We start from the raw sequence: 23,347 nt of genomic DNA, 5'->3' as shown, positions 1-23,347 counted from the left end.
TTTAAACATTATGGAGTCATACAAATGAATTAAAAGGCAATTAAAACGTCATTAGAACCACAACTCAATGAATTTAGTTATAGACTTTGGTCTTACACTATTTCAATTTTCTATGACAAAGTTATGTCTCAACCTTTGTTGGCTAAGAATTCTGTCAATTCTGAATCATTACAATTAGTAATGTCCTTGACCTTTTGAAATGGTTTTTAATGAAAATAAATTATAAGCCACTGATGGGGTGATGAATACATCATATAAAGAAGATGTGTCATCAAACCCTTACGGTAATTGTATCAAGTAAATTCAAATTAAAACATAAAGTTACAAGGAATGTAAGAACTTTGTTAATGGAACCATTGAAGATCATCTTCCAACCTTAGTTCTTTGTCTCTGGTACAACACACACAATGGTGTATAGATTATGTGGATCTTTGACATGAATATATGATGGCTTTTCAATCATGTAAATAAAGAGGATGAACAAGAATAAAAGAAACCTTAAAATAGTACAACTAGTATCACACAACAATTTGATTACCTTAATTTTTAATAAAATAAATGAATCGTAATAATAAGAAAAATGAAGATGGAGATGAGAGAGAGATGGAGGGGAGGGAGAAGATAATTTATTCTTTAAATTTCAAAGAGGTATAAGAATGGTACAAAAGAGAAAGAGGGGATTATAGTTTCATATAAATAACAAGATTTGGAAGGGTTAATTTAGGAAAGCTTCTTTTTGTAAAAATTGAAAAACTTGGAAAGGGGGGAGGGGGGGGGGGGGACGGTTTTGTGTGTGTGCGTGTGTGTGGGGGGGGGGGTTGGATTATTTTGTGTTTTTAAGGTATATGAAGGAACATTTGCTATAATAATTAATTAGATATAATACTTAGACTAGTTGTATGTTTAAAGGTCCATGTAAAAATTTTTATGTTATAAAATGAAAGAAACACACTTATGATCGAGTTATAACTTATTAGAGACTATAACTATCGAGTTGGGTTATACGAGTTTCCAAACACTTTAAATAAGTAACGCGATACGATGTGAGGTAACGATTTTCGATTCATCAAGACTTGCAAATATGTGTGCATAGTAAATATGATATAACTCTAGTATCAATGACTAATAACATGATTAAAACATAGATATCCAACATTTCATTGATTAAAATAGGTTTCGAATCACTTTGAAACCTAAAACAGGTTAGGTTTCGAGTTTGAAAATTAACAAATGTTACAGTTATATGATCATCTCATAAAAACAATTCTTGTATTAACATAAGCTATATAAGAAGTTCAATACGTATTCCAATGATCATTAATAAACTGGGGATTAAATTCACTGTTATCACCGGCATGCAGATGTAAACTGGAATAATGTGTTTGTTATTTAACTAGTTATGTCATAAATCACACAAACTTCAAGTTGTAAATTTGAAAATTATTTAGAGTATTAGAGGATGCATCAATATAAAACACTAAATTGTATCATATTGAGATATTCTTTAATCATACTTCAGTTGATAAAAAGCGTAACTTCCCTCGTCAAATATTTTTAAATCAATCTATATTTCGCGTTTATAATATATCAAATCAAATGACTATTTATATATTTACAAAATCAGGAGAAGTTGTGCATCATTGTTTGTACATAGTGCATCAACAGTTGTGTGTGTGAGGTATGGTAAATCTGGCATAATCTGTTGTACTCACTTTTCGTTGGACCTCCATCCACAAGTCACTGTATTACCTCTTTATCCCCACCCACCACCATCATCTATCTATCATTCATTCATTCATTTGGCAACGCTCAAGATGGAAAGCGAGACAGCAGTGCTTGGTGGTTGTCGGTCACGATTGCAGCCTCTCACGATGGATGTAGTGGTGCTTAACGGCTGGACGAGTTGAAAGGAGGTTGGAGTTTGAGCCGTCTCATCAGGCGGTATTCTTGAATGAGTTCATCCACAAGTAACGATAGAGGTGATATCAATTTTTAAGGTATGGCGATTGCATGTCGATTACTGGACCAAATACTCAATTTTCGGTAATCTAGGTGAAGTTGTAGCTAACTGCCACATAATTCATGATGTTGAAATCTTTGTAATTTGGGTCTACAATTACGTACATGTATGCATGTTAGGTATGCCTTTGTACTCATGTAGTTGTCTTGTCATAGCTATTCTGTAGGTTCTAAAATATATGCTCATGTAATGTTGAGGTTAAACTTTTGATACCTTCCATTGCCTCTTGGATTTATCTCCTTGTAAAGATCAGTTACTTAGTTTGAGTTACACATCTTTCTGTGATTCTTTATTCAATAAGTAATAATAATGGTATATGTGTGGTAGTTTACCTTTTGATTTAGTGTAGTGTATTTCTTCTGTCAACCATCTTATATTTGTTGCCATAAAGTTGCTGTTAGATGTTTGTTTTGATTTCTACCATAAGCTCCGTTGTTTGGTTTTCTTATTAAAATAGTTTTGCACTCATATACAATGATTATTATGCTGCTAAGTTACCTTTTTCATTAAATTAAATTTGCATTCATGTACCTGTTTTATTTTTCTTACCATCATTACTGTTTAAGTTCTATAATCTATGCTCATCTAATATTAGAGGTATATATATATTTTTTTTGGACAACTTTCATTGCTTCTCTGTTTACCTGATAATGAAAGTCAGCACCTCTATTTCAGGTACACGCCTTTCTGCTTATGTTTATTCAATAAGCAATAATGGTGTGGTAAATATGTAGTAGTTTAGTTTCGCGTGTGGTTTAACAACCCCGTTACGACACACAGGTCCACTTAGTTATTCTTATCTGTTTTACAGCTCAGTCTAATTTTTGGGAGTTAACATGTGACAACATGTGGGTCCTAAGTTGACTTAGGACCCACACGCTACAACGGGGCGTTTGTATATAAAGCACCCCTCCCTATACAATAAGAACAAGCTATTATGTTTGCGGTTTCTGCAAACGGATATGCATTTTATATATAAAGCACCCCTCCCTATACAATAAGAACAAGCTAACTTCCAATAACTAAATGCAGGTACTCACCATTGTCTACCAAACCCATCTCGAAAATCAATGAATATGACGAACCTGCACCAATAAAGATACAGGTCATATAGAAATGGTTCCTTTCTCCACGAAAATCGGCCTCTGCTACCTTTTTGTTGATTCACATGTAAGTCTTGTCACCATAATATATGTCGCATTTTATACATTTTAATTTCAAACAGTTTATAAAGTAAATTACTACTAGCATAAGACATCTCCACAGGGGGGCGCTTTAGAGGCAATAGCGTCTGCAAAACCCAACGTATTTTGACTCAATCGTGAATGTGCAATCATGCTACATTGTGACAAATACATATGCTTTCCAAATGACATTTTATGAGTACAGTCACACGCGATGCTTCTGTTAGCCTCTGTTAGCCTTGGAAAGAAGACAGTCAGCCACCACATCCAAGATCACCACTTCAACCCGACTACCATAGTTAACCCCACTGCCGCCCATCCGACACAACCAACAACAGCATGCTGTCATCAAGTATGCCAGCACCAAACATCGTCGTACCACCTCCAACACTTGCTCAAAAGACCAGCATCGGAAAAAGAATGCATCAAACCACTACAGGTAACACTCACATCAAAAGAATAGGAGATATCAACGATTTTTTGGTATATATGAATTAATATAAATGATATTGCTTTATTAATGGGAAAAAGTATTACTATATACTACTTTACTAACACTTAAAAGCTTTCTTTTGCAGAAACATATTCCAAAGGCAGTAGGCAGTAGGCCAAGTGGGATTTTTTTTAAGCGTATGAAGCAGGATATCACAAAGGGAGGCTTTTGTAACTACTAAATAGCAAAGGGCAATCTTTTAATGTCCACCCATTGAAATAGACGTGTCATAGTATTGCATAAATAACAATAGACATGTAAAGACAAATCCGGACTGCCGCAACGCGGCAGGTAATAATACTAGTTATGATTATAAATAGAACTTGTTGTGTTATGAACGAAACTAATTACATACTTTAACTCCAAATAAACTAATGATTTTATCTTTTTTCTTTATATTTATCATGATATTTATAAAAGTCGCATATCTATGTTTATACTTGAACTTCATTAAAATTTTATGAATTGTATAAAATTTATACATTTAAAACTTTGGTATATCAAAAGTTATATCTACAAATTGACTTAACATTGAGACCCTACTATATACTTTTATATTATCAGAAACAACATAAATTATTATAATCTGACTTGACCTTGGTATATATTTTAGTATTATCAGAAACAATATAAATTCAAGGAATATTACAAGTAATAAAGGATCATATGCTACTTATAACAGTGTATAAATTGTTGGGATATATGTTCAATGTTTGAAATTAGATCAGTGAAGTATTTGCATGAAGCTATCTTGTGATTTGTTTTATCGTGATAGGTAATTAACACGTAAATTATATATTTATTTAATACGGTACATGCTATCATGTCGTGTAATGTATAATTTAAAATTTTTATACATCGTATACTACATGTTATCATTTATTTATATAGATAATATTGAATAGAACAACTAAACAAAGTTGTGGTAATCACTATCATGAAGGGTATAAAAATTCTTAGATATGACACCCAATTAGTGTTATACTTCCTAATTTTGTTAAAGATTTACAGGTGTGATAAGATTTAGACCGATACATTTTAGATGACTCGGTCATGCAATTATTTTTCAAATTTGTATAATGTAGATTTGCAGATCATTTGTATGCATTTATCTTAATAAAATATAATGTTTACATCAAGACATAAGGTAAACGGGCACAAGCTATGCCACAAGCTCTTTCTGAATTGCGAAACCCAATATTTTAAAAAATACACTGATAGATCTTGGAGTCATAATATTACTATGCATGAGCCATTCGACAAGGCTCACTAGCTCCACAATTTTAGGTGCGAGGAAACCAAAAGTGTTAAATGCAAAAGGTACAAATACATGTTGGTTGTTAGGACAAACTTTCTCATGTTTAGTCACCTTGCATGAAGCAGCTTTTAAAGCAGTTTGCCCGGCCGTGAAACCACTACTCCCCAAGCCCATCAAAGAGGAAACCCTTGCTAAACCCACACACACATGTTTCCTCAACTCCATCCAAAGACCAAAACGTCAACTGAATAAAGAGTTGAACGTCTATCCAGCGGGTTAGTCACTTCTTTCTTAATAGAATTCCCAGCACGCCTAACTATGTCAAATAACACATCCCTAACCAGATCATGTCAGTAGTTGAACCCATAGAGCTCTCTACAATGTGGATTAATGATTAATTATAAGGGAAATATTTTTGAACAACTTTTCCATGCCTCAACTATTGTTCTGTTTCTTTTGTCTTTGTTCATAAAGGATTCTCAGTCTCAAATAGTAGCAACACATGCATTTTGGGCTTAATGGTAGTCGATGATAGAAGAACTCCACAGTTAAATGTGATTATGTAAAGATAGTACCAGGATGGGTGACCATTTACGAAGTCTCCGTTGGGGCAACCAGAAACAAATCCATAAGCTTTTTGTAGTCAAATGAGAAAATGATGGTTGTACGAGGGGTGGGCCACACCTTGTCGAAGATGCTGAGTCAATGAGGGGGTGTTTGTAACACCTTACGCAAATCCAACATAATGATGATTTGTATGTAAAAGAGATACAAGACAATAATGAATTCTTTGCCTCAAACATCTCCAACACGTTTTGAGCTTAATGTAGTGGATAAGACAAAAACTCTATAATTAAGTATGCTTAGATAGGAATAGTACTATCAAAATAATCAATATTGAGGGTATGAAATGCCAAATGTTACATTTACCTAAGGGCATGCCATTAATAAAGCTTCCCTCCAAAAAAAATTACGAAATCAAAAGACTTTCACCTCAGGTCTTTAATCCTATCGGTAATCCATTGTCATTTGTAAGTTTAACCCATGTCTAGATTTCATCGTTAATTCGTCTGTGATACTCATTTGTTTTAAGAAAAATATTATTATGAGATATAACATTACTCAAGCATGTTAATCAAGTTATATTTAATCTTGTAATTCTTTTAAAAAAGTTATAACTAAAGTGTAAATATTTCATTACCATGTCATCAACCTTTCAATTTAAGGGTGCTTTTTGTAGTTCACCTCTTTTAAATTAACCAAAAGCCATATTGGCCTTTTCGCCCTCTCCACAACCCTTAGGCAACAAAACAATATACATTTCCAACCCATCATGATTCATGAGCATAACCCTACCATACCCTCAAACCATGATCATCCATCCATAAACAAACATATACCGTATGTAAACATCTTCACAACCCCCTAAATATGGAGGCTTTAGCTTCCATTGGTTGTCTCTCCGGCAACAATGGTAGCTTCCAACCTCTACCACCACCACCGCCACCACCACCAAACAAACACCTTGATATCCTTGCATTCGAGGCTGCCCGAGCTGTCTCCCGCCTCCTCAACCCCTTCCGATCCCTCTCCGACCCCGAAGTATCCCGCCTAAGGAAAGAAATCTTCAAATCCAAAGGCATATTGTATCTCAATTCCGATGATGAGGGCTATCTTCTAAAGCTTGCATGCGCCGAAAAGATCGAAGATCTTGACAATGTGGCTATAGTTGTCGACAGGCTTGGCCGAAAATGCCCCGAATTTAAGTTGAAAGGATTCAATATCATTTACGCTGAGGTTAAGGCAGGTGGAACGGATTTAAGGAAATTCGAATATGGTTTGAGTAAAACGAAGAACATAATACGTAAATTAAAGAAGTTCTTGTTGGCTACATTGTGTTTATATGGTTCCATGCACACTTCTCATTCAGGAAACGAAGTTTCTGATAAAAAGCCTAATTCTCCCGTACCGTTCAAGAACATGTTTAACTTTCCGCTAATCGAATGGATGATTACACCAACCTGTAAATAAACCGGTAATAATAATGTTCGAAAGGCGAAACTATGGACACAGCCTTATGATAAGGTTGTTAGGTCAATGTCAAGTATTGTGTGTGTGATTTATGCAAGGATATGCATGGTGTTTGGTCCGTACGTGACCGATCTGCCGGCTGCGGCTGCGGCTGCGTATAGGAGTAAACAAAAACAGGTTACAAATGAGTATTGGATTGTTGATCCGGTGAATAATGATGATAAGTTAGCTCGGGGGAAATTGATAAGGTCGAAACCTAGGAAGAATTTGGTTAGGTTTCCGAGCCGGAAGACGGTTCCGGCTTGGGGGGCTACCGTGTTTCATATTGCGGGGCCGGATACAGTTGGTGGGGCGCGGTTACAGATTCTTTATGCGAATTTGATAATGATGGCGGAGGAGAATATGACGAGGAAGAAAGTGAAGGATGATGTGAGGGATGAGATGTATAAGATGTTGCCAAAGAATTTAAAAGTGGTGGTGAAGATGAAGATCAAGAGTCAGTTGTAAGTATTTTTTAGACGCGTTAACTCACACATCCTCTAAATTTTGTTTTAAATACATATTTTTTTTATTATGAGACTTGAGCCTTCAAGCATTTAAAGAGGAACATCTTTTCAAATGACCAACTTATTAGTTACATATTTTTTATGCTTGAATTTGTAGTTTGCTTAGAGATATGGTAAGTATTTCTAGACATGTATTGAAAGTTGTGTAAATAGGCCGTTTTGTGACTCCGCTAAGCGAACTTAAAAGAAATCTGACGATGTTTTTTGAGTTTGCTGGTGTGACAAGCATTATTAGCATGAGTTTGAAGGTTAAACGAGCGAAGGCCATCCTAGCTTTTATAACATGTAGATATGTATGGTCACAAGAGTTACTGTTGGGCGTTGGCTTGATCAATTTGAACTAGTCAAATAGGCGAACTTCGTTGTTTGTTCTTATCCAAGTTCGCTTGTCACACTAGCAAACTCAAAAGAACATTTTTCATATGTCTCTTAGTTCGCTACTTCGTTCATAGGTGTAGCGAACTGCCTATTTATACAACTTTCGATAAATGGCTACAAGTATTTCTTGCATCTTTAAACCACCAACAAGTCCAAAAAATTCTAATAATAATCCGCAGCATTTCACTGATTGCAGAGGGAAATACTGCGATAAGGGGAAAATGAAAGAAGCATTGAAGAGGATTTTCATGTGGCTTTCGCCAATGGCAACAAACACTTTGTTGTGGCAAAAGGAGAGGAGGGTGGAGATGACTAATTTTAATATGAGGCCTCCAATGTTATTATTGCAGACATTGCATTTTGCTGACAAGGAGAAGACGGAAGCTGCGATTATTGAGGCATTAGTGGGTTTAAGCTTTCTATACATGCAAGACAAGCAAGGGGAGCCGGCAGGTTAGCCGCGACAGGGTGGTGGTTTGAAGGTGGTGGACATGTATATGTAGTTGGTACTTAATTTTTGTAAGGTTTTGAACATGAAACAAATTGTGTATATATATATATTCTACATACATGTATTCAATTTGGTACTAATATTTATCATACCTTAATGAATATGTTTATATCATGATCAACCCAGAGCTATTTGTTTTATTCTTATTTAAGTGCTTTATATGCATGCCAAATGAGCATTAATTGCATCCCTATGTGTGATTGTTCTTGGGTCGAATGACTCGTGATTTTCCTTAAGCGTTCTTCAACATTTAAAAGATGTGAAGCACTAACATGAGCGTTAGAAGTCGAGGATCTCAACATATGTTCACCTATGCCGTTAACAGTAATTAATGACCAACTAATATGCATGTGTAATGGTGGTGTTGATATATAGTGTAACTCTTAAAGGGTGAATTAGAATTGTATGGTGAACTATTAGGATTGATGATCCTGAATTCCTGATAGTGCGGATCACCAATTAGATACAAAATTTAATAAGTGCAAGTTGACAAAGGTATCCTGGAATTTGTATAAAGTCTGTCCAATAGTTGGTAAGTTGATGGTAATAAATATTTGCAATCTACTCATTTGATTATAGATTAATGGTAGTTCCAGTAAAAGACATGTTTGGATGGTAAGGTTTGGTACTTAGGTAAATGACCTAATCGGGTTGAATTTGTTTTTTTTTTAATATTAAAACAGGTTTAATTAATATCAAAAGGGTGAAATTGTCAGAAACTTTACAAGGATGTGTTGTTGAATGAACAATTGGTTATGATGGAAGTCATCACCAAAATGGGCCAGTTAGTGATTGAGAATATGAGTTTAGAACTTAATGTTGAGATTATGATGTTGGTACATGAATCTAAGTTATTAATCTAGATTAATTGGGTAGTTAACAAGTTACTTTGATCTATATGAATTGAGATAAAAGTTTTTTACTTACATGAACTGAGATTGACTTTAGGAAGTCAACGGGTCCGCATAAAACTCAAGAATTGATGAACTGCAACCTAAGTAGAAAAGTATGAGCAGTTCTTATTTAATTATGTTCAATGGAAATAATTTATTTCAACTACATGGTATAATATTGTCACTGCATATCTTAGTATTTATAAAAGGAATTGAGTTTTGAATGGAAGTTTATGATATCACTTGGTTTGTATTGTGCCCCGGTTGTAGTAATGGATGTGGTCATAACGTTTGTGAAAGAACCACTAAGATTGTGCCCCGATTGAGAAGCGACATGGTTTCAGACTCTTGGCTTAATCTTAAAGTATTCAAAGGGTTTGTCCCTTTGTGTCATTGATGATATAAATCCATTGTTAGTCTCATTTTGTTTTAGTCTTTTGTATTGTAATTATATGTTTCGGGCTTTAGTTGTTAATATTGAATGTAATAGTCCCAAGAGAAATAAGTTGTAGAGCCCATTGGGCATGTGATGTATTCTACTTCTCATGCATACTTCCCTATAAATAGGAAGCATGCCATGAGAAGTGGTTTTGTTTATTTTTGAAGTAAATTAATCCAAAAGAAAACTTTTGCAACCTCTCCTTTTTCTTTCTCGGCTCTCTTTCTTTCTCTTAAACCACCCGAAAATAATATCTCAAGATCCGAGACCGCTTAGGTGGCTTAGTGTGATTTCCGCTAGCACTAAGCTCGGTTGATCCAAGAATATTGTTAGATCCACTCACGCCGGGACCTACAATTGGTATCAGAGCTTCGGCTCACTAGTTGAGGGTTTTTGGATCACAACCTTTGGTTTTGATCTTGAGAACAAGAAAACAAGTTTTCTTGCAAGAAAAGTTCACAAACACCACGAAAACAAGAAAAATACAAAAAGAATCGGCAAAATCTTCATAAAAATGTCATAGAAAGTGTTCTTGGTGAAAGTTTCAAGCGTTCAAGTTCTAGATCCATAATTTTTGGGTTTAAAAGTGTCAAAATTGGTGTTGCGAGTTCTTAAGTTTGTTAAAAATTGACAAGTAAAAATTTCGCTTCTCATGGTATGAGAATTTGTGTACCAACTTTCGACCTAACATTGACAAGTTAGGTGAACAGATCCCTAGAAAGATTGCTTCTGGAAGCTTAAACTTTTTCGCATCGCATAAAGGTTTTTTCGCTTTGCTTGGAAAAGCTTTTTCGCTTCGCTTCGCTTCGCTTCACTGTTCACGTTTCGCTTCACATAGAATTTTTTCGCTTCGCTTCACTGTTCACGTTTCGCTTCGTATAGCATTTTTCGCTTCGCTGTTCATCAGAAGTTTTTCGCTTCGCCTGGAACAACTTTTTCGCTTCGCTTGAAAAGGTGTTTCGCGCGAAAAAGTTGACAATTTTAAAATTGAAGTTGTTTAAAGTTTGTTAAGTGTTCGAGACTACTGAGAACATGACAAGCACGGATTTCGAGCTGTTGAAGGGGTACTTATTGCTAGAAAACCAAGTGGGAACACCTACAAAGCCACCAAAGTATATGACCTTGGATGATAACTTTGCAGACTTCAAATGGAGATTCATGAACTATATCTCATTGACTTAAACTGATTTAATGAGATATTTTGAACAAGGTCCTCATGTTCCCATGACTCGCACTGATGCTGGGGAACAACTTAAGGCTCCAGAAAACTATGATCAAGCAGACAAGGACCTGATAGCACAAGACAAGAAAGCCTATCTCATTTTGACCGTTTGTCTTTCAAATGAGATCACTGAAACTCTTCGTGAACACACAAGTGCCAAGGGTCTGTGGGAAGCACTTGTTGAGAAAGTTGAGGGCAATGCTGAAATTAGGGAAAAAAAAGAAGGCCCTATTAAAGGAAGGGAGTTCAATATGTTTAATCATCGTCAAGGTGAAGCTGTTTTGGAGTTGGTAAAGAGATTGAGAAGTTGATGGTGAGAATTAGGGCTGCAAGTGTCAACATTGCAAATGCTGAGGTCAACCACAAGTTGATGAATTCATTGCCTTACAGCTGGAGTACCAATACTGTCACAATCAAGAGAACTACCAATCTAAATATGATGTCAAACACTGACTTGATATCCACTATCAAGTCATTTGAAGTGGATGAGTAGATGAGAATGAACAATCATCTAAGTTCTCTGAATCAAGCTGGAGTGAGTACTGCTTCCTCAATGCCAACTGCTTTTATTAGCAAGACTCAACAGAATGTGTATCCCGTGACCACTCCTAAGTACTCCCCAAGTGTGCCTTCACAACCAACTGCTTTCATCTCAACCAGCAATCCATCAGACTCTTCAAGTACAAGTTCATTTCAAAAGGCAGTCGACAGTGCGGTTGCCCAAGCATTAAAAGCTCAAGGGATTTCGTCATCTTCAAAACCTCAACCAAGCAAACCTTCAAGTTTCTGTGAAGCAATACCCATGTTGAATGACTCCAACATCGTAATAGTTCATGCTTTTTTGTCAAGCCATGAAGAGTTGAAGCAAGGAAATCTATTGCCACCGTAGTTTGAGGCTGGGGATTTGTGAGATATCAATCAGAAGGATCTTGAGAAGATGGATATCAAGTACCAGATGGCAATGGCGGTGCAAAGAGCTACTACTTCATGAAGACGTACGGGAAGGTAGCTTCAATGATTCAGATAGGAAAATGATCGGGTTTGATAAGTCAAAGCTACGTTGCTACAACTGTGGTGAGATGGGTCACTTTTCACGAGAATGCATGAATCCGTCAAAACCTGCCAATGATATTCGTGTGACTGAGGTGACAGAGGAGGAGAACAGCAAGACTGCAAGAAAAAGGCATGAGGTGCACAAGCCAAGCAGCTCATCTCAAAGAATCAGAGGTCATCCACACAAGGGCCACTCAAGCTCAAACTCAAAGGCCCTTGTCTTCCAATCGGAGGTCCAAGTTGGTGTGGATTGAGATGATCAATTCCAAGAGCTTCAGAATCCTCTCAACATGGCTGGCATGGCTTTCACAAACGATGAAGCTTCTTCATCTGCTGCTGCAAGTTCTGATGCGTCACCACCTGATGAGATAAAAAGAAATCTTTGCTCTCAAGCTTGCGTAAATAAAGTTACATATTATAGATATCTTCAGGACGAAGTTTTGAAAGAAAACGCAAAACTTCGTCAACTAAATGCTGAATATGTAAAGGCTGACAAGATATATGTTGATAAGATTAAAACACATCACGATGATGTTGCAAATCTTAAACTTAAAATCTTTCAATGAGAGCACAATGTCATCTATTACAAGGACATTGTAAATAAATTAAAAGATGAAATTGAAAAGTTAAAACTTGAAGTTTCTGACAAAAAGGAAAGAGAAAAACAAGTTGAAAGATTTGAAGCATCATCTGAACAATTAGATGATTTTATTGGAGCTTAGAGAAGTACTAAAGTTAAATCTGGGCTAGGTTATGATTATTTAGCGGTGCCCCCACCAATGAATGACAATTACACTTGTCTACCCCATTTTAGCTATAATACTTCTCCTGATGAAGAGATGGCTTATGGTATTGGTAAACTACCAAAACCAGTGAAATTTGTTTCTGCTGCCTCTCCATCATCTGATAAGTCTAACGTCAACGTGTCTTGTGTAGCAGGTGATGTAAGCGGTGATTGTGGGAAGGTTAACCAGGGTTGTAAACCAAAAGGAGAGTTAGAACCCCGTTTTGTATCTTGTGTGGGTCTAACAAAAACGATTAACAATCCTGTTTGTAATAAAGTGTGTGAATCAATGTTAGGAAGTTTAACGTCTAGATCAAAGGATGTATTTTGTGAATCATCAAGTGATAACAGTTGTATAAATGTTTACAATGAAAGTGATTGTTCCTCTTCTGATTCAGAATGTGAAACTGTATTTGATGAAACCGTTGAAGTCAAGGTTAATGAACAGACTAGTCAAAGCTGCTCATCAACTGATAATAAAATTGAGAACTTAATAAAAGAGAAAATTATCTTTGAAAAGGAAAAACCAAGCACTTCATATAAATATGTGCCACCCAAGAAAACTTCATTTTCTCAAAATACAAATTATAACAATAGTTCTCAATATTATGATCAATTTGATAGTGCCTTTTATTACTCTCGACAGAAATCTAGGCAATCAAATTATTTTGCAATTCATCATTCAAATTCTTACAATTATCAGTCAGATAGAGGTCACCAACATGTTAACCAAACTACATCACCTCATCTCACATATCTCAGTGAGCACGATGTCTATAAATGCAACCAAAGAAAATGTTGCTTCATTTGTGGAAATTCGTCTCATCTTGCAAGACATTGCAAGAACTGGCACAAACAACAAAGAGACTTCAACAGTAAGTTTGGTCAGACATTTCCTAGGTATAATGCCCAAATCAAGAAAATGCCTAACCAAACTTACACTTCAGCAAGTGAGACAAATTTAAGATCCAAAAGAACCAAAAAACCCAAGAAACCATTTTGGCTAACCCAAAAAAGAAGAAAGCGGTTAGCTAAGGGTTCTGAAGCTGAAAAGCCCAAGAGCCCTTCAAAGGTTTTCTCAAAGGCTAATCAAGAAGATTTTGTGGTTAAGCCTAAACCAAAACGAAGGCAATCCAGAAAACCTTTCCAAAACCGAGGAAATCATAATTCAAGTTCCTCGATGGATTGCTCTTCAGATTCAGATTCACCAAAGAATTACATTTTTAGAAATAATAAAATAAAGCTTGGTGACTTTATGTTTAACTTTCCCGAGACAAGTACGTCTCGGGAAACCCTCCACTAACCGGTTCTTCGTGCATGTAGGGTCAGCCTGGACGGCCTGTCAACAGTATTTGGTACTTAGACAGTGGCTGCACCCGACACATGACAGGAGACGAGTCACAGTTGTTCGACATTAAACCATTCAACGGTGGGCACGTTTCTTTTGCCGGAGACATTGGAGGAGAGATAACCAAGCAAGGAAAGGTCTCAAATGGTACTTTGACATTCGATGAGGTCAATCTGGTGGAACAGCTCAACCACAACCTGCTCAGCGTCTCTCAAATCTGTGATAAGAAATTTTCAACCATATTTACTGAAAATGAATGTCTCATTCTGAAACCAGGTTTTAAAGTCCCTGAAGAATGGATTATGATGCGTACTCCGAGGCACAACGATGCCTACATTCTGGACATGAGAAGCAATTATTCCATGCGTTCTGCTTCTTGCTTGATGTCCAAGGCCTCGGAGAACGATTCATTCTTATGGCATCGACGGTTGGGTCACGTTAACTTTAAGAACTTGAACAAGTTGGTTAAAGGTGACCATGTGAGGGGTTTGCCAGTAAAATCTTTTCACCGTGTTGAAAAATGTTTATCTTGCTCTAAATGCAAACAACACAAACTCCCTCATAGGCCCAAGCTTGTCAATTCCACTCTTCAGTTGTTGCACATGGATCTTTTCGGTCCAATTCAACCAATGACAATAGGTCGAAAAGCCTATTGTCTGGTTATTACTGATGACTTTTCGCGTTTCAGTTGGACATTTTTGTTAGGTTACAAGGACGGGACGTCACAGTTTCTGCTCAGGTTTATCGTGTTGGTTGAGAATCAAACTGATAAGAAGGTGAAATGTATCAGAAGTGACAACGGCACAGAATTCTGCAACAAGGTGGTGAATGAATTCTGTCAAAACAAGGGAATTGTTCATCAACTCAGCGCACCTTACACTCCTGAACAAAATGGGGTGGCTGAAAGAAGGAACCGTATGTTGGTTGAATCCACTAGAACAATGCTCTCATATTCCAAACTATCATTGATTTTCTGGGGTGAAGCTATCAACACTGCTTGCTTTACCCAGAATCATGTGCTTCTGAACAAAAGACTGAACTAGACTCCGTATGAAGTCTTCTATGGAACGAAGCCAAGGGTGAATTTCTTCAGAACGTTTGGATGTCCCTGTACCATACTCCAAACCAATGCTGGAACAACCTCCAAGTTTGCTGAAAAGGCGGATGAGTGCTGCTTTGTTGGGTATTCTGCTGACAAAAGTGCTTATTGGGTCTACAACAAGAAAACTAGAGTAATCTTGGAATCGTTCAACATTGATTGGCAAGAATTGAACCCTATTGATGCACACAATGGTCCTGACTGGATGTTTGACTATGAGGGACTGTTCAAACAATTTCGTGGGATGTATATGACTCTCACTGCACCAACTATTTCCCCTATTGTTTCTGCACCAGTTCAACCTGCTGATGACCAATCTATCCTGATGCATGCTGTTTTGAGAGATCTTGGACATGTGGATATTGCTGCTGCTGCACCTATATTTAATGTACAACCTGTGGCTAATCAACCAGCACCGGTCAACAATGTGCAGCCATCTGCAGACACCACAGAATTGCCTGTTGTTGAAGACATGACTGATTCAGATTCTGATTCATATGTATCAGCTGACAACAATCAAAATGTTCAAGTCGATCAAGCGGAACCGCCTCCTACAGAACCAAGTGTTGTGGAATCTGTCCCCACACCTCCCTCAGAAGAAGACAATCAAGGTCCTGCAATGGAGGTAGATGCATCAAATGTGCAGGTTGAACCAAATCCAAATGAGACTTCTGATAACTCCAACACAACATCTGTTCCAGCCATTGCTGTCCCATTCTATAACAACTTATGGGAAGGTCCCATTGCTCCAGAACACTTGGTCAATCAAGAAGAAGATGAAACTGATATTCAACCAAGTGCTTCTGTCCCTGCGACCACTGTCTTCCATCCCATAGAGAGCCTGACCATTCAGCTTGAGGCCACACCAGTCGAGCATGTCAACCAAATTCCACAGCTACCTATTCATCGTCGACATCTGACTGAGAACATTTTTGGAGATCCGTCCGCTGGCATCCAAACACGCAGTACTTCCGGTAACATTAACAGATGTCTTTTTGCTTGTTTTATCTCACAGGTGGAACCTAAGGACTACAAAGTTGCACTGAAAGAAAATTCCTGGGTAGAAGCCATGCAAGAAGAGCTGTTACAGTTCAAGAAGCTAAATGTTTGGAGGCTAGTAAAGAAACCAAAAAATAAAAGGCCGATCGGAACGAAATGGGTGTTCCGAAATAAAAAGGATGACAAGGGGGTGATCATTAGAAATAAAGCCCGGCTTGTTGTACAAGGCTTTTGGCAACGTGAAGGTCTTGATTACGATGAAGTCTATGCACCGGTGGCCAGACTAGAAGCAATTCGCATCTTTCTGGCATACGCCTCGTACATGATTTTGGTACAAGTTTATGTCGATGACATCATCTTTGGGTCCACGAATGAGGATCTGTGTAAGGAGTTCTCTGAGGTTATGCAACAGCGATTTGAGATGAGTTCCTTAGGGGAGATGACTTTCTTCCTGGGCTTATAAGTTGAGCAAAAGAAGGACGGGACCTTGATTCATCAAGAGAAGTACGTTCAAGACATTGTTCAGAAATTTGGTTTCAAGGACTCATCATCATTCATGAAACCAATCGCAACGCGACCTGTTCTAGCTCCTGATCCATCGGGAAAACCAGTCGATCAACACCTTTACAGGTCAATGATTGGTTCCCTGATGTATCTCACTGTAAGCAGACCGGACATCATGTTCCCTGTTTGTCAGTGTGCTAGATATCAGTCTGACCCGAGAGAATCCCACATGACGGCTGTCAAGCATATTTTCAGAGAATCCCACGTTTGGGTCTTTGGTATCCAAAGGAATCTCCCTTGGAACTTCATGCTTACACCGACAGTGATTATGGGGGATGCAACTTGGACAGAAAGTCTACATCTGGTGGATGTCAATTCCTGGGAGATCGGTTGATCTCATGGCAGTGTAAGAAACAAGTCACCGTGTCCACCTCCACAGCAGAAGCCGAGTACATTGCTGCATCCAGCTGCTGCTCTCAAGTGATATGGATCCAGCATCAGCTGCTGGATTACGGTTTGAATTTCTATGGATCAACGATCAAATGTGATAATGAGGCGGCCGTTGCAATTGTTAAAAACCCGATCCAGCACTCAAAGACTAAGCACATTGACATCCGAATACACTTTATTCGTGATTGTTATGATCGTAAGCTTGTCGATATAAAAAGGGTCCATACTGACTATAACTTTGCAGATCTTTTTACTAAAGCTTTTAGTTGTGCTCGATTTTTGTTTCTCGTTGAGTCATTGGGCATGACTTCTTTTGAGTAAATCTTATTTTTAGTTTTAAAAACTGTCAATATTTTCAAATATGTCACAATTTTAGAGGGAGAAAATGAGTTAAGTTTAACTCACCAAAAAGATTTTCAATTCATCTTAAGAAAAGCAAAAACAAATCATTTGATTTACCAAAAAGATTTTATATTAATTTTAAGAAAATCTAAAAGGAATTGTCCCTTTTAGAGGGAGCTCCTGCTTAGTGGGAGTCGGATAATTAAAGTTGATAGCTCCTGCTTAGAGGGAGTCGGATAATTAAAATTTTCAAATTTTGAGAAATCTGATCCGACCCTTTGGAAAGTGATAGTACGTTGGTTTGTAATGATTATAGCGCGTTAAAAGAGTAGAACAAAAGGCTACAAGATCATTCATAGATGTGTAGGTAGGCCTGACAAACAAGTAAGTGTCGGGTGATATAAACTTAACCTAATGCCGTTGCCAGTGGCTATACGTTTAAGAAGCAGTTGCATGATTCCGTGAAGTCATATTCATGAAGGCAAAAATGTAACTATACATGTCATACCCAAGCCTCTCTTTACCTGATCACAGTTGTCTTATGAGAGTCAGTGAAATTTTTAAATTTTCATTGAGTCAAGAAAAGAGTCAAGTAAAAAGCCAAGAAAAAGAAAAACAAAAGAGTCAGAAAAGGAGTCAGTCCTAGGATTTTTAACTTCTGCTTTATTTATTTATTTATTTTCGACTCAAGCCTTGGACTTTCTACGTTTGTAGTCATACAAGATCTAATTTTTAAGGCCCTGAGTCTTCTGTTTTGTTTTATTTTCTTTCTTTTGTTCAAGCCTTGGACTTTCTCTGCGCGATAATATGGTATTATCCGACCTGATTGTTATGGCATGAACTGCTTTACTTTAATCTTTCTAGATCGAGTCAAGTGTGCAAAGCACAAAGTGTCATGTGTACAGTGTACAATAAGTCAAGTTTGTTAATAAGAGTACTGTGATCAACTAAGAAAGGTTTAAGTCAAGTTGAGGTGATATGTTAACATAAAGTAGGCCCGAGATATGATGGAATCAGTAATATGTCTGATTAAGTGGGAACCACATAAGCACCGTGCCTAATTGTACTTCAAATGTATCATTTTGGCATCAAAACACTTGTCAAGTTAAAAAGAAGGACAATATCTACAGTCAATGATGAACTTGTGTCACAATAATTTCAAAATGAAAACGCGATCTAGGGCTTTGCAAATCAATATGATTCCATGTCGTGATCGTTCTTTGTAAATTAACTAAAGAAAAGAACTATATAAATTAATTCAATATTATTGTTTTTAACTTTAAAATGTTTTAAATTTTCTTTATTTTAAGTTTATTTTGTTTTGTTTTCTAAAATATTAAGTATCTGCATAGTTTAATATTTTAAGTTTTATTTTTAATTTTATTTAATTTTTTTTATTTATTTTATTTTATTTTTAATCTTATTTTTGCTTTTATTTTAGTGTCTTTTATTATTGTGTTTTGTTTTGTCAAAAGAGATCGATCGTGCAAACGTTAACGGTTACGGACCAACAAAAGAAAATTTTGCAAAACAAAAAAGTGCTCGGATTCGATGGGTAAATGTTTTTCAGGGATGGAAAATGCAAATTATTTTAAAGACCGAGGACTGAGAGTGTATTTTCGGTGAATACTCATGATGTTTTGACTTTATCGCGAGATAGGCTGACCCTATATATAAGGGAAACCTAAAATATCTTTCACTATTCACCAAACACTTTTATCTTTTACTCTCTCTTCTCTCTCATCTTCAAACATTCAAACCCTAAATTCTCTTCAGTTCTTCATCGATCCTCCTCATTATTCTCCACTATGCCGTTGAATCCAGATTATCCACATTCGGTATAGCAACATGAACGCTACCGTTCACTCTTTCATCTTTATTTCTGGGTTCTCGTGGATCGAGACGGCAGTTCTTATGAAACGTCGGCTAGATCTGGGACTGATAACATATTTTGTGATGTTCTCATGGTCGTAATTTGTTATAAGAACATTAGATTTATGATTATCATCATCGTTTGTTAGTTATAGTTTTAATTTGTAAAGTTTGTAGATTTAGGGGTAACTGTTGTGTTCAAGGGTTCAATTGACCAGGCAAACCAAAAGGTTTTTGGTTCAAACTTTCCAGAAACCCAATTCAGGGCTAGGCGACTTCAATGGATGGAAAAGGAAACAAAAATTGACAAGTGGGATGTTTTCGCATAATAGTTTTTTCGCTTTGCATACCCCATGCGAAATTTTTCATGCGAAAAACTCACACTTGGTGAATTTTGAAAAATTTAACAATGACAGTTACTGGTCTGTTTTGAAAATTTGAAATGTTTGGACACTTGGACTGTTTTGGAATTAAAAATTGTGTATATTGGACTAAGTAACCTATATAATATACATAATTAATTAACTACTACCAATTAATTAAATTATGTAATATGTACATACTTAAGGCTTTTATATATATGTATAACTTATTTGCTTTGCTTATTTTAATTTTAATGATGATTCTCATGATCTTATGATTTGATTTCAGGGTCACAATTTGTTTTGTGCTCTCGAGTTACCAAAGGCCAAGAAGGATAAAGTTTTCACGTCTATGGTCAAGGGGCTCAAGCAATCACCCCTTGCACACGCTATATCTGCTGACCCAGCCATTTACTACAAGTGGGTCTTGGACTTCTGGGCGTTTGCCAAGGTTGCCGATGATTCTCTATCGTTTACAACAACAGTTGCAAGAAAGGAATTGACTATTACTGAAGATGACATTAGAAGGGTGTTAAAGATTGATGACCAGCCCGATTACAAGTTTGAGAAGGGTGATAGAAAGAAGCTGATTGAATTTGTTGCTCAGATGGGATACGACACCGAGTGGAAAAGCCTTGAGAAGAAGCATCTCCCACCATACTGGAGATTTCTCTTCCACATAGTGATTCATTGCTTTGCTGATATACGTGGAGGGCTTGATAGCATGAGTGTGGACTGGGTCCGGATCATGTATGCTTTAACTGCTCAAGAGAAGTTCAATTATTCTCGAAGAATATTCCTGTGCATGTTGGGGAATATTAGGAGTGGAGCCACATGGCTTTTGTATCTGAGATTCGTACAGATGCTCCTGGATGATTTGATCCCAGATGTTCCAAGGCCGGGATCAAAGAAAGCAAAAGACAAGAAATCTCATCCTGAGCCATATCATGTACATGAGATCAAGTTGTCGATCTTTGGTGTGTTGCTCAGCACCAAGGAAGGGGGCATCAGTATCAAGGACCAAGGCCGGGTCCTAAATTTGGATTGTTTGAGGAAACAGAGCCTGCTGGGGATGAGGCATCTGTTGAAAGTGAAGAGGAAGAGGAGCCAGAGGTCGAGGCGGAACAAGATTCGTCTGATGAGCCTCTTGAGGACCGCACAAAGGCCAAGCACAATTTAAAGAGGAAGGAGGCTGAAAAGGGCAAGATCATTGAGCTTGAGGAGGAAGAGGAAGACTAGCCACCCTTGAAGCGTCTGAGGAAACTTGGGGACTCCCAGAAGTCAACCAAGTTTCTTGTCAAGATTCCCTCACAAGACAAACCATCCGACCAACCCAAAATCACCAAAGAAGCCCTAGCCCAAGCCCTTAAAGCTCTAGACGTAACAAAAATCCAAATTCCTACCTACAAGAAGCCTAAGACTAGGAAGAAAACCAAAGCCAAGAAAACCAAAACCCTACTCCATGACTCACCAGAATCCTCACCCGAACCTTCACCAACAGACCAACCCATATCAACATTCCTACCACAAATATCATCCTCACCTCCCTCACCACCACAACAACCAACCCAGACTGAACCAGAACCTTCCCAAGTCACAACACCACCCACACAACCAATCACCGAACCCACAACCTCCTCGATGTTCACATCATCTGTCTTCAGTCCACCTACCAAACAACCAACACCACCCACCACTACAACTTCACCAATCCTTGCCCAATCCGTTACCCTACCTCTGAAAACGACCCAACCACCCACAATGTCCATCACACCACCATCCACAATCATCTCACCCAAACCCATCGCCCGAGGGAAGTCTTCGACACCTCCGGTATTCGCCGATCCTATCCTCGATAGGATTGTCGCCCTGGAGGATTCCAACGCTAAAAGAGCTAAGAGAGAAATTGTGCTCCTCAAATTCATCAAAGACATGAAACAGAAGGCACTTGAGGATGAAAAAGAGAAGGCAGATTTAAGGGAAAGGATAAGGGTGCTGGAAGAACAGAAGGCAGCAAGCGACGCACTTGCTGAAAATCAAAGATTATTAACCAACACCTTCCACACCCGAATCCAGAATCTTTAAGTACTGATGAACCGAGAAGCCTCTGAAAACGCTAATTTGAGAGCAGGTCATTCAAGGCTCAGAGATAGATTGGCTACACTTGAAAGAGACCTACCTAGTGCAAGTGACCTCATAACAAGTGTAAATAAGAAGATTGAGGATGCCACTAGAAAATGGGATGTTGAACATGAGGCCACAAACTCCAGAGTTACAACCTTAGAGAATCAGCTCGCTTCAACTGCTTCCCTTGATACACTCAGAGCCAAAATGGAGGATGTTCAAGAGAAACTAAAGAAGCAAGATCGTCTGAATGAGCTTCAAGTCAAGACGAATGAAGAAATGGTGGGTAAATACCAAGCGACCTCAGACCTAATAGGAATTCATGAAGATGATCTTCATGGTCTGGAGGATAGGCTTGATGTAGTTTTCGAAAGTTGGAGAAGGTCTTGTGTGACTTCTCAAGTTGGTGGTTCACGGCCTACCGTAGGTCCATCTGTGGCCTTGCGAGGAGTTCAGGTCGAGGCTTCTGAAGGTGAGGCGACTGATGGTCGGATAGTACAACAGGGCGGCCAATCCAGTGGTATTGGTGGTGGAAGTGAAGGTGGAATAAAAGGTGAGAAGGAGGATGATAATGATGAAGGTGATGATAGTGATGACGAAGATGATGATGATGACAACGTGCATGATAGCTTTGATGACGATAATGATGATGAAGGTGGAAACGGAGGGTCCGGGGCAGCAGAAGGTGGAGGTGGAGATAACACTCAATCACCTCCACCAACTCAACATGACGTTCAAGACCCTGCTGCTCACGACTCGGCCGGCAAAGTTAGGGAACATGATTCTCAAATTACTGACATGTATAAAGATTTGTTTCCTGAGGACTTTGCATGTATCATGGACGAGTTCATCGAGGCTGGATTGAACTTGGAGCAGCTTATTACAACGAGCACGGAGGAGGCAGTAGAAAATGATTACATCAATTACTCACCTAATCCAGACACTCCTCCTGCTCAAATTCAGACTACAGAGACTCATGCTGCTGATCACGTCTCCAATCCAACTGATGACTTGACACAGGAACCACTAAAGAGGAAGAGAAAGAATCACATTGTATCAATTCGTGCATGCGCCCGCGATCTCATCTATCCTTACCACGATGATTCGCTGATTGTATACGCAAAGTATAATAAGGAGAACGCGTGTTGGGCGATTAGGCGATATAGTGGTGATCTGATTTATCTCAACCACCATGAGCTAAAGTTATTGCCAGAGCTTGACATTAACTATCTTCGAAAAGCTCTAGGCCATGGTGCGATTGGACGTACGTTGGATAGTTGGGTTCCAGATTATCTTCATCGTCAGTCGAAGGTCGACTACAAAGATTTTGAGCCAAATAAGGGTCGGAAGTACAAGAACCCAAGGGAGATAGACCCCGCCATAGGAGAGCCACGAACAATGTGGAGATACAGGGC

The 23,347-nt window shown here is 37.9% G+C and overlaps 1 protein-coding gene across 1 annotated transcript; it reads left to right on the top strand.

Moving 5' to 3' along the window:
* Positions 1-7,091: 7,091 nt before the first annotated feature.
* Positions 7,092-8,393, top strand: LOC143585880 (protein PSK SIMULATOR 1-like). The gene is made up of 2 exons (XM_077067558.1): positions 7,092-7,489; positions 8,127-8,393. Exons 1-2 carry the CDS (start codon positions 7,092-7,094, stop codon positions 8,386-8,388), a joined length of 660 nt encoding a protein of 219 aa, XP_076923673.1. The 3' UTR covers positions 8,389-8,393.
* The last annotated feature ends 14,954 nt before the right edge of the window (positions 8,394-23,347 follow it).

Source organism: Bidens hawaiensis, unplaced genomic scaffold, assembly GCF_021521415.1.
Source record: "Bidens hawaiensis isolate Kalapana, Puna unplaced genomic scaffold, B.hawaiensis_p1.1 tig00034198_1, whole genome shotgun sequence".
NCBI classification, from domain to species: Eukaryota; Viridiplantae; Streptophyta; class Magnoliopsida; order Asterales; family Asteraceae; genus Bidens; species Bidens hawaiensis.
The sequence above is the reverse complement of the archived record's forward strand: the minus strand, read 5'-3'. Positions and strand labels throughout refer to the sequence as shown.

Coding starts and splice junctions, on each gene's coding strand:
- LOC143585880 (XM_077067558.1), top strand. CDS start 7,092: ATGGTGTTTGGTCCGTACGTGACCGATCTGCCGGCTGCGGCTGCGGCT. Junction 7,490..8,126: donor ATGAAGATCAAGAGTCAGTT/GTAAGTATTTTT, acceptor CACTGATTGCAG/AGGGAAATACTGCGATAAGG.